The 13,803-nt window shown below is 40.9% G+C and overlaps 1 protein-coding gene across 1 annotated transcript; it reads left to right on the forward strand.

Annotated features, from left to right (window-relative positions):
* The first annotated feature begins 1,390 nt into the window (after nucleotides 1-1,390).
* gdf5 (growth differentiation factor 5) lies at nucleotides 1,391-13,574 on the forward strand. Its single transcript, XM_067586165.1, has 2 exons — nucleotides 1,391-3,227; nucleotides 11,901-13,574. Exons 1-2 carry the CDS (start codon nucleotides 2,360-2,362, stop codon nucleotides 12,920-12,922), a joined length of 1,890 nt encoding a protein of 629 aa, XP_067442266.1. The 5' UTR covers nucleotides 1,391-2,359; the 3' UTR covers nucleotides 12,923-13,574.
* The last annotated feature ends 229 nt before the right edge of the window (nucleotides 13,575-13,803 follow it).

A 13,803-nucleotide genomic window follows, 5' to 3' on the forward strand; every position in this document is an offset into this window, starting at 1 on the left:
TATAATGGGTATACTATAGTATATGGGTATAGTATAATGGGTATAGTATATGGGTATAGTATATGGGTAAAGTATAATGGGTATAGTATATGGGTATAGTATAATGGGTAGTATAATGGGTATAATATATGAGTATAGTATAATGGGTATAGTATAATGGGTACACTATAGTATATGAGTATAGTATAATGGGTATAGTATAATGGGTACACTATAGTATATGAGTATAGTATAATGGGTATAGTATAATGGGTATGCTATAGTATATGGGCATAGTATAATGGGTATAGTATAATGGGTATAGTATATGGGTATAGTATAATGGGTATACTATAGTGTAATGAGTAAAGTATATGGGTATAATATATGGGTATAGTATAATGGTATACTATAGTATAATGGGTAAAGTATATGGGTATAGTATAATGGGTATAGTATATGGGTATAGTATAATGGGTATACTATAGTGTAATGAGTAAAGTATATGGGTATAGTATAATGGGTATAGTATGTGGGTATAATATATGGGTATAGTATAATGGTATACCATAGTATAATGGGTAAAGTATATGGGTATAGTATAATGGGTATAGTATATGGGTATAGTATAATGGGTATAGTATGTGGGTATAATATATGGGTATAGTATAATGGTATACCATAGTATAATGGGTAAAGTATATGGGTATAGTATAATGGGTATAGTATAATGGGTATAGTATATGGGTATAATATATGGGTATAGTATAATGGTATACCATAGTATAATGGGTAAAGTATATGGGTATAGTATAATGGGTATAGTATATGGGTATAGTATAATGGGTATAGTATATGGGTATAATATATGGGTATAGTATAATGGTATACTATAGTGTAATGAGTATAATATAGTATATGGGTATAGTATAATCGGTATACTATAGTATAATGGGTATAGTATATGGGTATAGTATAATGGGTATAATATAGTATGTGGGTATAGTATAATGGGTATAGTATATGGGTATAGTATAATGAGTATAATATAGTATATGGGTATAGTATAATGAGTATAATATAGTATGTGGGTATAGTATAATGAGTATAATATAGTATGTGGGTATAGTATAATGGGTATAGTATATGGGTATAGTATAGTATAATGGGTACAGTATAATGAGTATAGTATAATGGGTATAGTATAGCGTAATGGGTACAGTATAGTATAATGGATATAGTATAATGGGTATACTATAGTATAATTAAATAAATATTTAAAAATATTTTGACCCAGTTTTAAATGTAATGTTTGTTATATTACTTAATTATAATAACTAATTACTTACTGCTTATCCAGTGTTATTTTTATATTATTGTTGAGTTATTTACCTTCCTGTAACGGAGTATTTTAGGTTTTAAGAGCCGCATTACTACTTTTACTCAAGTAATACTTCACTGGTATTTGATACCTGTGTGAGTGTTTCAGAGAGATGCCCTGACATCACCTGACCCCCCTGTAACCTTTTTGTTTGGAGAAAGTAGAAGCAAAGAAAAACTGCTCACTTCAAATGACATAATGCAAAGTTTTTCTCGTCCCTTTTTTTTTCTTGGGGGGGGGGGGGGGGGGGCTGGTTTTTTTGTGCCATTTAGTGTTACAGCTTGAGTGAGTCATCATCGGTGGAAAGAGGGGAGGAAGATTTGAGAAGAAATATTGCTGTTAAATGAGTTTGGACAGCATGACATCACGGGGTAATTAAAACAGCTTTCTGGAATTCCGTTTCCAATTCCTTCGCTCAGGTTTGTTGGAGGATTTTTTCGAGCACCTGCAGGTTGGTGTGTGAGTTAAATATTTTCACTGGACGGAGTTCAAACTTTGAAGGGAAAGAGAGAAAAAAAAAACGGAGGCAGCGGCATTACGCCATTCTTGCCTCTCTTGGAAAAAGAGTGGGATTTAAAGAAGTTTCTTACAAGATATCCAGCAGAATAGAGCCGCGGAGAGTTTAACGCGAGTCCACCTTTTCTCTTGGATTTCTGCACTTGTGTCACAGACAGGATCTTTCCAGCACTATGGTTCTCACAGATGACGCATGGGAGAAGAAGGATTTGCAGGATTTGTTTCTTGAACTTATAAAACTCAGTTATAGTCCACATCTTTGCTTTTACAGCCTCGCATATGTCTACAGCTTATTTCAGACTGGAGAAGCTCTTTTTAATCATTTCTCCTGCGGCGGAGCGCAGAGGAAACTCAGAGGATGAAAGACTCGGACCAAACGGGACTCCCTCTTCTTTTTTTAAGCAAACAGAACAATTAGCCTAATTCTGAACAGACTGCGGTTTATTACAATGACGGCCTGGCAGAAGGCTAAAGGGCTTTAGGATGAAAGTTGTGAAGCGTTTTTGTCTTCTGCTGAGCTGCTGGACTCTCATTTACCTGCATCCCGTCCTCGGTTCACTCAGCCGGACCAGACCGACCGAGCACCACCTCCACCGGCTTGGAGAGGCAGCGGAGCGCGCGGCAGGCGGCGGAGGAGGAGAGCAGGCTCACGGGAGAACCGGAGGAGGAATCGGTGGGTCCACATTAGCCGCAGGCAGTAAACCGGTGACCTCTTCTGGGACTTGGAAAACATCACCGGTGAGTCCGGCAAGGATCACGCGGATCCGCGCGGGTCCGCCGTTAATTAAGGGCGAGACGACTGTTGTCAAAAGCAAACTTTCTGCGTCCTCATCCTCGCCACAGCGCAGCGGGGCCGTGCCGGGCAGCCGGGCACAGCTGCAGCAGCAGCACCGGGACAGAGCGACCAGTTTAGGGCGCAAAGAGGCTGTGCGCTCCTGGTTACCCGGCGGGGACGCTCACACTAAAGTGCACGCTCCCGCGGCGTTCAGCGCACATGCAGCAGTGAAAATCGGGACTGCGGCTGGTGGAGGCGGTGGCCCACCGGGGAAAACTTTCGGGAAAGTTGCTTCCAGAGCGATTGCAGCTGCTCCAGCGCGCTCCGGGCCTCAGCAAAGAGCCGTCGGTGCGCAGAAACAGCAGCAGAGCGCCGCTCCGGCGGCGCAGCGGGGAGCCGACAACAAGAACCCCAAACTGAGCGAGCGGGAGGCGCATCACAAAGAGCCGCTGGTGATTCCTCACGACTACATGCTGTCGCTGTACTGGTCTCTCTCCACCGGGGACCTGAACAGCAGCGCGCTGCATGCAGCGGGTCTGGCCAACACCATCACCAGCTTCGTGGATAAAGGGCAAGGTAACCACAAACCCTAACAAGGTTTCTCTCTTTACAGGCTCTCAGCTGTGGCGCTGACAAGCTTTTCAACAAGTTTTCGACTATAGTTTGAGTCTTTGAATGACACGTTTTGTCTCACAGAAGGGTTTCGTATAACTACCGTTTTTATTGAGAAGGTTGTTTTTTAAATTCAGTTTTAATTTCCACGTAGAATAAACATTTCTGTAATAACTTCAGCTGGAAAAAATGCTTTTTCTCTGTGTGAGAGAAATGATGATGGAGCTTCTTTTTTTTACAAGTTGGTCCTGGATGACCCAGAAATTCGAGCTTCCGTTGAACTTAAAATGACAATGTGATGGATCTTAATTCTCTCTGTGGAAAAACAGACTAAAAACCTTTAAATATCACTCATTTGGACCATTACTGAGCCTGTTCTGGTGACATCTAAACCTTATGCTGCAATCATTCATCATCACCACTGCCTCAGCGTTAAAGGATACTAGCCTACCTGTCTGAGGATGAACTTTGACCTGACATTTGGCAGGAGTTAAGCAGTAAATCACCGAATGACTGTTGATAGCTTACTTCATGAAGTTTCATTCTGATGAGCGGTGGTGTCAATTAACTGAATGATTAATCAGAAAATTTGACTAAAGTCCGGACAGAAAAGCAGAAAAAGACGGCTGGAGCAGAATCAGGGTAAAAACTGAGGTTAAAACAGCAGTTGATCGTAAATCCATCGACAATTTGTGCATAAAGTCTTTTCTAAGTTCTTAATAACTGCTAACTAGTTTTAAACTGATTTATTAAATCAGTTTGCACCTTTAAAAAGTAAGAAATACTTAGCTAGTTAACACTTTAGTAATGTGTAAATCGGTTGCTAGGATACATCTGTAGCATCGTCCAATAAGAAGCAGCCAACTATGTAAACAGGAAGTTCACTCTTCAACCTAAATGGCTCAGATATTAGCAAGCTAACGCTAACATTAATCGGCAACTATTTTGATAACTGAATAATTGTTTTTAGTATTTTTTAAGCAAAATTTCCAAATATTTGCAGGTGACAGTTTCTCAAATGTGAGGATTTGATGATTTTTTTTTGTCGTACATGACAGTAAACTGAATAAACTTGGTTTATGGACTGTTGGTCAAGACATTTGAAGACGTCAGCTTCTACTCTAAATAATCATTAGTTGCAGCCCTGAACATTAGCTTTGTCCACTGGTTCATTCAGCTAACTTACGCAAGAGATTAGAGCTGCAACGATTAATCATTCAGAGTCATTTTTTAAGAAAAGAACGTCCAAATTCTCTGAATTCAGCTCAAATGTGAATATTTTCAGGTTTCTTTAGTTCTCTATGACAGTAAACTCAAGTGTCTTTGGGTTGTGAACTGTTGTTCGGGACAAAATAAGACATCTGAGGACGCCATCTTGGGCTTTGGGAAACTAATTGGTTAATTGTGAAAATAATCATTAGTTGCAGCCCTACAAAAGTTTCCACCTTCAGTTAGTAGCTGTAATATTTAGTAGCAACTCATCTCTACGTAACAACCAGTTTGTGTGGTTTTAATTTAGTGACGCGTAAATCTGCGCTTAGTAAACTCTGACGTTATAACGAGTTTAAACTTACGAACAGCTGCTGCAGCCGACTCCTGAGAGAGGAGAACCAAAGGCTGTGAATGAGGAAGAAGAGGGCTGAAAGCGTAGGGGAGGTGTCTGATTTCGAGAGCTGAGAGTCTGCAGATCTGAGGGATCGGGACTGGAGGTCAAACTACAGTCTGGAGGTTACTGGAGGAGGGCGGCGCTGCAAACATGGCTGTAAATTGTCTAAATGTGGACATGTCTGTGTTCAGGAGTCCACATGAGGTAAGAGAGTAAAACAAGAGAGAGCATCTGGAGGGGAGTAAGGAAGGTCAGCCTCTCCGATGATGGGAAAAGAGACGACTCTGTTACTCATAACAGTTGCTGGATCTGACTTCAAAGCTGCAGGAAGCTGCTGAGAGCTGAAGAGAGAGCTGTCACACGTCCGAATGTCACTACAGTATGTGTTAAAGGAACAGTCCAACATTTCGGGAAATGCGTTTATTTGCTTTCTTGGCCAGAGTTACATGAAAAGATCTGGAGCCAGCAGCTGGTTAGCTTAGCTTAGCTTAGCGTAAAGACTGCAAACAGGGGGAAACAGCTAGCCCGGCTTTGTTCAGAGGTAACAAAATCCACCTACTGGTCTACATTTGTTTACATTTTTGTGAAATTGTCTCCATTAATAGTCTGCTGAATTATTAGCCGTGTGACACGGATGTACAGACAACTATCAGTGGATTACTGTGATACTGAAGGAAAAATGTGATGATTCACAGGCAAGTTTTGAGTTATGGGAAGTCTTTTTTTCCATGATTTCTAACCAGATTTATGGATGTTTATTCACATAAACATCACAAATAAAGATATCCACAGGAAGTGTAAGTCACACTGAATCTAAAAATATGTATATGATGTCTGTGTGTTCAGATTTGATTGAGTTATGACCCTGAGAAGGAGTACACATTTTCGGGTGCTAAAGGTCTTTGGTAAGACATAAAAGGCATCAAGACAAGATGTAAAAGAACACAAGACGTATTAAAATACATTTAAATAGAATTGTAAAAGAGCTAAATAGAAAATATCAGATAAAAATAAGCTAAAATAGAAAAAGAGATAAAACAGGAGAATAAAAATGGGTGCAAACTTAATCTGATGTCATGCAAACAGAAAAGTCTTCAGCCTTGATTTAAAAAGACCTGAGAGCTGGAGTTTGTTCTGGATATTTGGTGCATAAAAACTGAATTGTCCGTGTTTAGTTTTGACTCCGTCCCAAACATCTTAAAGTACCTTAACTGCCACTGCTGCTGCTCCAACTGCTGACTGTGTTGGTAAGCAGCCAAATCAGCGGCCAAACTACAATTAACAAATAACTTCTCGTTTGCGACTGACTCTTTCACCTCAGGCAGCATCTTTGACTCAAGTATGAAAACCTCAGACTTCATCTGTGACAAACAGTGAGTCTGTTAGACTTTTCCGCACGAAAAAGGTCTTTAGGAAGCTCAGTTTAACCTGGAGGAGAATCTGAAGGCTCATTTCTGCCGCAAAGGAAACTAATAAATAAATTCAAGTGAAAACGAGTCAAAAACGTCTTCCAACGTCTGCAGAAACTCAGCTGTCACAGATGATGAGAAGCTCAAATACACCAATGGTGGAATGTAGTAGCAGAAAGTATTTACTCAAGTCCTGTACTTAAAGCAGCTATAATCAGTATTTTTATAATAACAGTCTGATGTGTCAGTGTGTAATGTGTTTGGCTCGTAGTGATGAACCTACAGAGACTCTGCAGCTCCTCTCGGCTTTACGGAGCTTTATAGTGAGGTTCAGCTCATTGTTTATCTGTCCGGCTGCAACTTTTACTGTTTTTGTTCACTCTCAGCGCTCTCATAGCGTCGTTTTGGGAGGTGTTTTCAGAGAGAAAGCTCCTAAAAAGCCACTGTGCACTACCTGAACATAGTGGAGCATTTAGCAACAGCTAAAGAGCCAAATATTTCCCTCAGGAGTCGGTAGAGAGCAAAAACAGAAGCTAAAAAAGAGTGAATATTGGACTCACATTCACCAGGTGGACAGAAACACGACTCCACATGAATGATAATGTTGCTCCGTAACTGCTGGATGTGGAAATAAGCAACTGTTTGCTAACAAGTTCAACATATCAGCTTAAAAGTTGATGATGTGTCAGAGTTCAACACTTGTTTCTGATGAAAACTAAAGGACAAAACATCAGTTATTGCAGGTTTAAAGTTTGCTTTAAACTTTTACTTGTAATGGAGCATTTTTTCATGGTGTTATTGTTGTTTTTAGTGAAGTTAAAGGTCTCAGTACGTCTTCCAGCACTGAAAAAAGACAAATACGTCCTGTTCCACTGTGTGACTGATAGACAAGATACACAAATGTGAGATTTACGTTCTGCTTCACTGGAAGTATTTCATGTTTACATCTTATAATCAGGGTCATCTAACATTGGAGTGAATAGATTTCTTCTCTGTGTGATTATTAGTGAAAAACATGAGAATCAAACATCCCTAATTTATACTTACTATATATATTTGTGTGTATATGTGTGTTTGTAGCCATCTGGTCGCTGCTTCTTTCAGTGATATACGGCCTCAAGGAGGGTAAATAAACAGTCCTCACAGCCAGCCTGTGTAATGTTATCTTTACGGTGTAAAACTGTTTAACACAATGTTTAAATGAGCAGAGTTTAATATTTCTGGTGCTGCTAAAGGTTTACGTTTCAAGCACTTAATGTACTTTTAATTTGGGCTTTATTTGTTTAGTGTGTCCTCTGCAAATCGCCGCTGACCTCGTCCACATGTGGAGAGGAGAGCGGAGGAGTAACTGATGGCCTGACACATCTCTTCCCCCTCACTCGCTCACATTCACTCACTTCTTTCTTTCTTTCCTTTCCTTCCTTCTCTTTCTTTCTTTCTATTTTTCATCGTTTCCTGGAATGTAAAAGGCTTGAACTTCTGTTTGAAGCTCTGAAGACGGTGTTTTTTAAACTGTAGTGAGAGTTTGTGAGGAACTGCTTTTATTTTCGGTGTTGGCTACAAGAAAAGAAAATGCAAAGAAGTTGTGGCAGCTGTTGTACTTTGTCGTGGGAGAAGCCAGACTGTCCGTTTTTCATAAAAGCAGGAAAAATTAAATGGAAAATGTTTCAGGTGAGGAGCTGCTGTCAGACTGGATTTTAGATTCTCTTCACTCATTATTAATCTTGATGAGTTTCTGTCTCGGTGCTGCTTCACTAAAGCTCTGCTCTGTTGTCTGCAGCTGATTTTTAACTCTGTGTTTCTTTGAGACTTTTAAAGCCTTTTTTGCCCTGTTTAGTCTGGTAATGATGTCATGTTGATATTGTCTTTACTTACTGAAAAATAAAGTTTTTTTAAAATAGATTAAAAAAACCGTCTTTCTTTCTTTACTTATTTCTTCCATCCTTTCTTTTTCCTTCTTTCTTTCTTTCTTATTACTCACCAGATGACAAGGATTTGTAGATTTGAGTGTCATCAGTGTAATTATGGTACGAGACTTTGAGTTTTTGCATAATTTGGGAAAATGAGAGCATGTAGAGATTAAATAATAGAGGACCAAGAACGGACCCCTGTGGAACTCCATGTGTGGTTTTTGACTCACTCTGATGTAAAGTTACCAACTGACAAATGTCCAGATCTTGAAGATAGGACGACTTTTTTTTTTTCATTTGGTGGTTAAAAATTGTTTTGGGCAGGTTGTGGTAATTTAGCTACTTTATGTACTATTTCCACAAATAAAAGTTTGTCTATATTCAGTGAATCGGCTCCTCCGCCAGTCTGAGTAGATTGAGATTGACAGTGCAGTGAGTTCATGACATGTCAGAGTTATTATAATTAAAAAAGTTTCCGACTTGTAAATAGCGTTCATGTAAACATCCAATTATAACCAAGAATTTTTATTTGAAAGCTCCAATATATCCGAGTTGGTACTTACAAATGGAGGCCTCACATCAGCCATAGATAGACGTTCAATATAATAAAAATGAATTAATTGCTAAGGTGTTATATTGTCACAAGCAACTCTGTAATCACAAGCTAAACGTCCTGATGATGTGATCAAACACCTGTAACAGCTGTTCATATGAGTGATTTAATTTTAAATGTAATTATCTAAAAATGATATACAGTTTGTTTGGGCTGCTTTTTGTCCGACTCATCACTTATCGTCCTCACACTGGATACGACCTGAACACATCTAACACTGTGTTAGAGAGACCAAACTCACATGTCAAATGTAAAAGCAGTAAAGATGAAGATGAGCAGACTCTCATCTCCAGTTTTGGTGATTTTCAGTCTTTTTAGATCAGTTGAAGAAGCAGAAACATAAATACATTTCTTCTTTTTGGTTTTTTCACAATTTTGACCGAAGCAGCTCACACGTCAAAACAAACACAGAAGGATATATATGTACTGATTCCTCAGCTAAAATAAATTGTAGTTTGACTTTAGAAGATTATTATTATAAGACTGAGGTGTAAACGTACATCCTGCAAACAGTTTCATCCTCGCTGTTTTAAAAGTGTGTGACAGTTTGTGAAATCAGATTCCTCTGTTTGAACTTTAACTTGATCTTCTAGAGAGAAGTGCCAGCATGTGTGTGTATGTGTGTGTGTGTGTGTGTGTGTGTGTGTGTGTGTGTGCGTGTGTGTGTGTGTGTGTGTGTGTTTCCTCTGCAGCAGATGCTGGTTAACTGTCTATCGGCAGTGAGTAGCTGCAGGTCCATAATAACATGCCTGTTTACAGTCTGATGTGGTCTCCCTGTCTGGTTCTAATGTACTTTTCAATGCAAGCTAAAGTCCTGGATAGGAAGGAGGGGGAATGACGTGAGAAGAAGTGCTGCTGCTGTGTGTGTGTGTGTGTTTGTGTGTGTGTGTGTGAGTGTGTGTGTGTGTGTTTGCTTCAGTGGATTTCCTTGCTGGATTTCATTTAGACACTGAAGTTCACTGGTTTCCCTCACTGACAACAAAAGAAAACATTACACACCACACCATCCAGTTCATTCCTCCTGATGTTTTTGAGCTCATAAGCGAGTGTGTGACGATGTGTGTGTGTGTGTGTGTGTGTGTGTGTGTGTGTGTGTGTGTGTGTGTTTCTACCTACAGAAGCGTTATTAGCATGCTGTAAGGAAATGTGAAAATATTTTTGGTATTTCTGCCCTTGACTGTGTTTTTCTCTCTTTTCTTTCCGCTTGTTGTGTGTAAGTGTGTGTTGTGGAGGTTCACATTTTTTTTTAAGTGTGTTTTAAAACAGCAGTCAGGTGTCCATATGAACAGCGAAAAAAAAGGTTTCGGCTATTAAAAGATCCTCTTCAAATGTGCTTTCAATGTAAGTGATGAAGGCCAAAATCCACAGAGTGTCCACACACAGCGGTTGAGCTGCGGTGGAAGTATAGTAACAAAAAGAGGAACTTTGGCACTAAAAAGAAAGATATCTACTTGATTTGACTCATTTGGACGCTGAAGCTTCATATCAGCTTCAGATAAACTTTTAAATACATTTTTGTCACTTCCATTGTAAGTGTATTATGAAGGGATCTTCTAATGGATGATTACAGCAAGAAAAAAAGATGTTTCAACGCTCATTTTGGGCTCCTGACTTGTTTTGAGACACACTTGAATAATTATGAACCCATCCTTTAATGTTTTGACATTTTTGTGTGTGTGTGTGTGTGTGTGTGTGTGTGTGTTTGTGTGTGTGCGGAATCCATGACTCAAAACCTTGTTCCAATTTAGACTAAAAGGTTGTCAATTTGGCCAGAAACCGACTGTGGTTTCACGGTGATTGATTGTATCACTTATAATTCCTTAACGGTAACTTTGATCTGGAGCAGGGAGGGACGGGAGGAAATCAAAGCGTGTAAATTTAGGATTAGAGAGAAACTGTATTTCCATCTGTTTGTGTCTTTGTGTTCCCTTCTTTCACCCGTCGACAGTGCGCATGTTTTCACCTGCACTTTTATTATGTGTGTATATGTGTCTTTTTTTATATACTGTACTTGATCTTTTTAGTGTCACCTCGAAAAAAATAAACTGAAAAAGAACCCGAGTGAAAAATCCTGAAATATTGTAAAAGTTTGGCTGTTTAAGTGATTAAAATTCAGCACAAGAGAGGAGAAAAGACACTTAATGACATCAAACATTTGTTTAGGACTAAAATGTTTGATCTATAAGGCGGGAGGTTGTGACATTTCCATCCATAATAAAAGTTATAATAAGAGTTTCCTGTTGTCTGAGGTGTAAAAATAGTTGTGTGGTTAAAAAGCAAATGAATCATGTGACTTAAACGTAACTAAAGAGCTGAAAACATCAGATCTGTGTGGATGTGCGATGATGAGGAGACTGTAACCTTCCTCACGTCAATACATGAAACTAACAGAAATGTCATATTTCCGTTATGTTTTCCATCGTTTGAGCTTTGACTGTCACTCTTTTAATGCGTTGTGTTCTTCTTCTGCGACGGTTTAACGGCACCGGCTGGAGAATTAGCGCCACCTGCTGTTTATCTGCTAATAATAACACAATGTTCATTAGCATTTTATTTTGCAGATTTTCTGGTTAAAATTTGCACTAAATTTGGAAACTTGGCTAAAATAAACAAGATGACCTTTGATGAAAATACAAATATGAAAAACAAACAGACTGTATTTATATGTATAGACTCTTCCAGTCTAGCGCTTTACAACATCATACACTGACAGCAGAGGTTGCCATGCAACCTGCTCATCAGGAGCGATACGGCGTTTTTTTATCCAAAACACTTTACAAAGTTTCTAATGTTCAGTCAATCATTCACACACAGACACCGATACAGCAGTCAGGAGCAATTTGAGGTTCAGTATCTTGTCCAAGGACACTCTGACATGCGGACTGGAGGAGCCACCGACGCGCTCTACTTCCTGAACCACACAAACAAAACAGACCTCATTTAAATCATTAACGTCTAATATAATAGATAGAGCTACTAAGTGTTAAGTTGAGGCAGATATGTTTGTTCATGTACGTGTGTCTACTTCTGTGTTTGTGCAGCTCTCTGTCAGTCTGAACTCATATCTCTGTGTCTGTGTATGACTCTCCTCCCTCACAGATGATCGCGGGCCCCAGCTGAGACGGCAGAGGTATCACTTCAACATCAGCTCTCTGGAACGAGACGGGCTCCTGGGGGCCGAGCTACGCATCCTGAGGAAACGCCTGTCTGACCCCCGCAAAGCCTCAATGGCGGCGCTGGGATCCACGGGGGCTGACGGAGGAGCAGGAGGAGGAGGAGGAGGAGGAGGAGGAGGAGGAGGAGGAGGAGGCTCGTCCCCGTGCCTGAAGCTGTACACCTGCGCCGCTTCAGGTAAACAAAAGGCTGCTCTGCTCCAGACGAAGACCGTGGAGGATCTGAGCGGCGGATTCAACAGCAAATGGGAAGTGTTCGACATATCAAAAGTCTTCAAGGTTTTCAAGAACCAGCAGAACCAGCAGAACCAGCCCTCCCAGCAGCTGTGCTTTGAACTGGAAGCCCTGGAGCACAGAGGAGGTCGGCCCGTGGATCTGCGTTCTCTGGGGTTCGCCCGACCGGGAAGGACCAACAAGGAAAAGGCCTTCTTCTTGGCGTTCGGCAAAAGCAAGAAACGCGACCTTTTCTACAACGAGATCAAAGCGCGGTCGGGCCACGACAACAAAACCGTCTACGAGTACCTGTTCACGCAGCGGCGAATGCGCCGAGCTCCCGCCGCGAGGGGGGCAAAGAAACCTCTGCAGCAGCCGCAGACGCTCCCGCAGCACCAGGCGGCGAAGACGCAGGCGAGGCCGCGGTGCCACCGGAGACGACTCCACGTCAACTTCAAGGAGATGGGCTGGGACGACTGGATCATCGCGCCGCTGGAGTACGAGTCCTTCCACTGCGACGGCGTCTGCGACTTCCCCATCCGCTCGCACCTGGAGCCGACCAACCACGCCATCATACAGACGCTGATGAACTCCATGGACCCGGAGTCGACGCCGCCCACCTGCTGCGTCCCGACGCGACTCAGCCCCATCAGCATCCTCTACATCGACTCGGCCAATAACGTCGTCTACAAGCAGTACGAGGACATGGTGGTGGAGTCGTGCGGCTGCAGGTAGCGAAGAAAGGTGAGAGACTTCACTCTTGAGAGAAGAGAGATCGACGGCGAGCAGAAGAGTTTCTTATTTCATCCGACTGCTGTGCAACAGACATTACTCTTCACAGTCAAGTGGACTATCAGGCTGCATACCAAAGACTGTTACACACTGTTAAAGACTAAACAGAGAAAGATAAACTCACAGCGATGCTCTCGAACGCCCACTCACCAAAACTCGTGTGTAATGTGGACGCTGGTATCGATGAGAAAGACGGAAACAAAAACTGATGAGACACTTTTTTTTTTTTTATTGATGAAAAGATTACAAAAGACTGCTCATATTTTAGATTTTTACTGCCTATTCTATTTGTTTCCCCCCCCCCCCTCTCTCTCTTCAGATTTGTATCTACGTCCTGATTGGTGTAAAAAGTTTGCGTGTAACAGAAATGCTATTGAAATATTAGTACTTTTCCAGCACTTACCTGCCATTCAGATGTACAATGAGGAGTCATGTGTGTATGCCTTATCCGAGACTGACCTTTTTTTTTTATTTTTATAAAGCATGTGAAGAATTTCTGATGTATAAATACAGGCCAGTGATGAAGTGCTGATCTGACCTGCTGCAAATGTGGGAAAGTTGCATAAACGACTCTTCAATAAAAATGTCTAATTGACTGAGCTCCAAACTCCTATCAGTCCCGACCTCTGCCCCCCCCCCCTCCAAGGCTCTGCATGTAGACTAAACTATCAGAGGAATTTGTGAGATTTTCAGATGCCAAATCACATTTTTTCCCCCTCAGCAATATCTTTATTAATATTTCCAAATAACTTCCAACGATAAAGAAACCAGTGTGTTCAGAGACAGAATGAATGTCAGACTACATGTAAGATTTCTACACATAG

The sequence above is a fragment of the Thunnus thynnus genome, chromosome 4 (genome assembly GCF_963924715.1).
Source record: "Thunnus thynnus chromosome 4, fThuThy2.1, whole genome shotgun sequence".
Taxonomy (NCBI): Eukaryota; Metazoa; Chordata; class Actinopteri; order Scombriformes; family Scombridae; genus Thunnus; species Thunnus thynnus.

Bases quoted from the DNA above. Each gene is read 5' to 3' on its own strand.
- gdf5 (XM_067586165.1), top strand. From the start codon at position 2,360: ATGAAAGTTGTGAAGCGTTTTTGTCTTCTGCTGAGCTGCTGGACTCTC. The intron at 3,228-11,900 runs GTAACCACAAAC...CCTCCCTCACAG, and splicing joins CTTCGTGGATAAAGGGCAAG to ATGATCGCGGGCCCCAGCTG.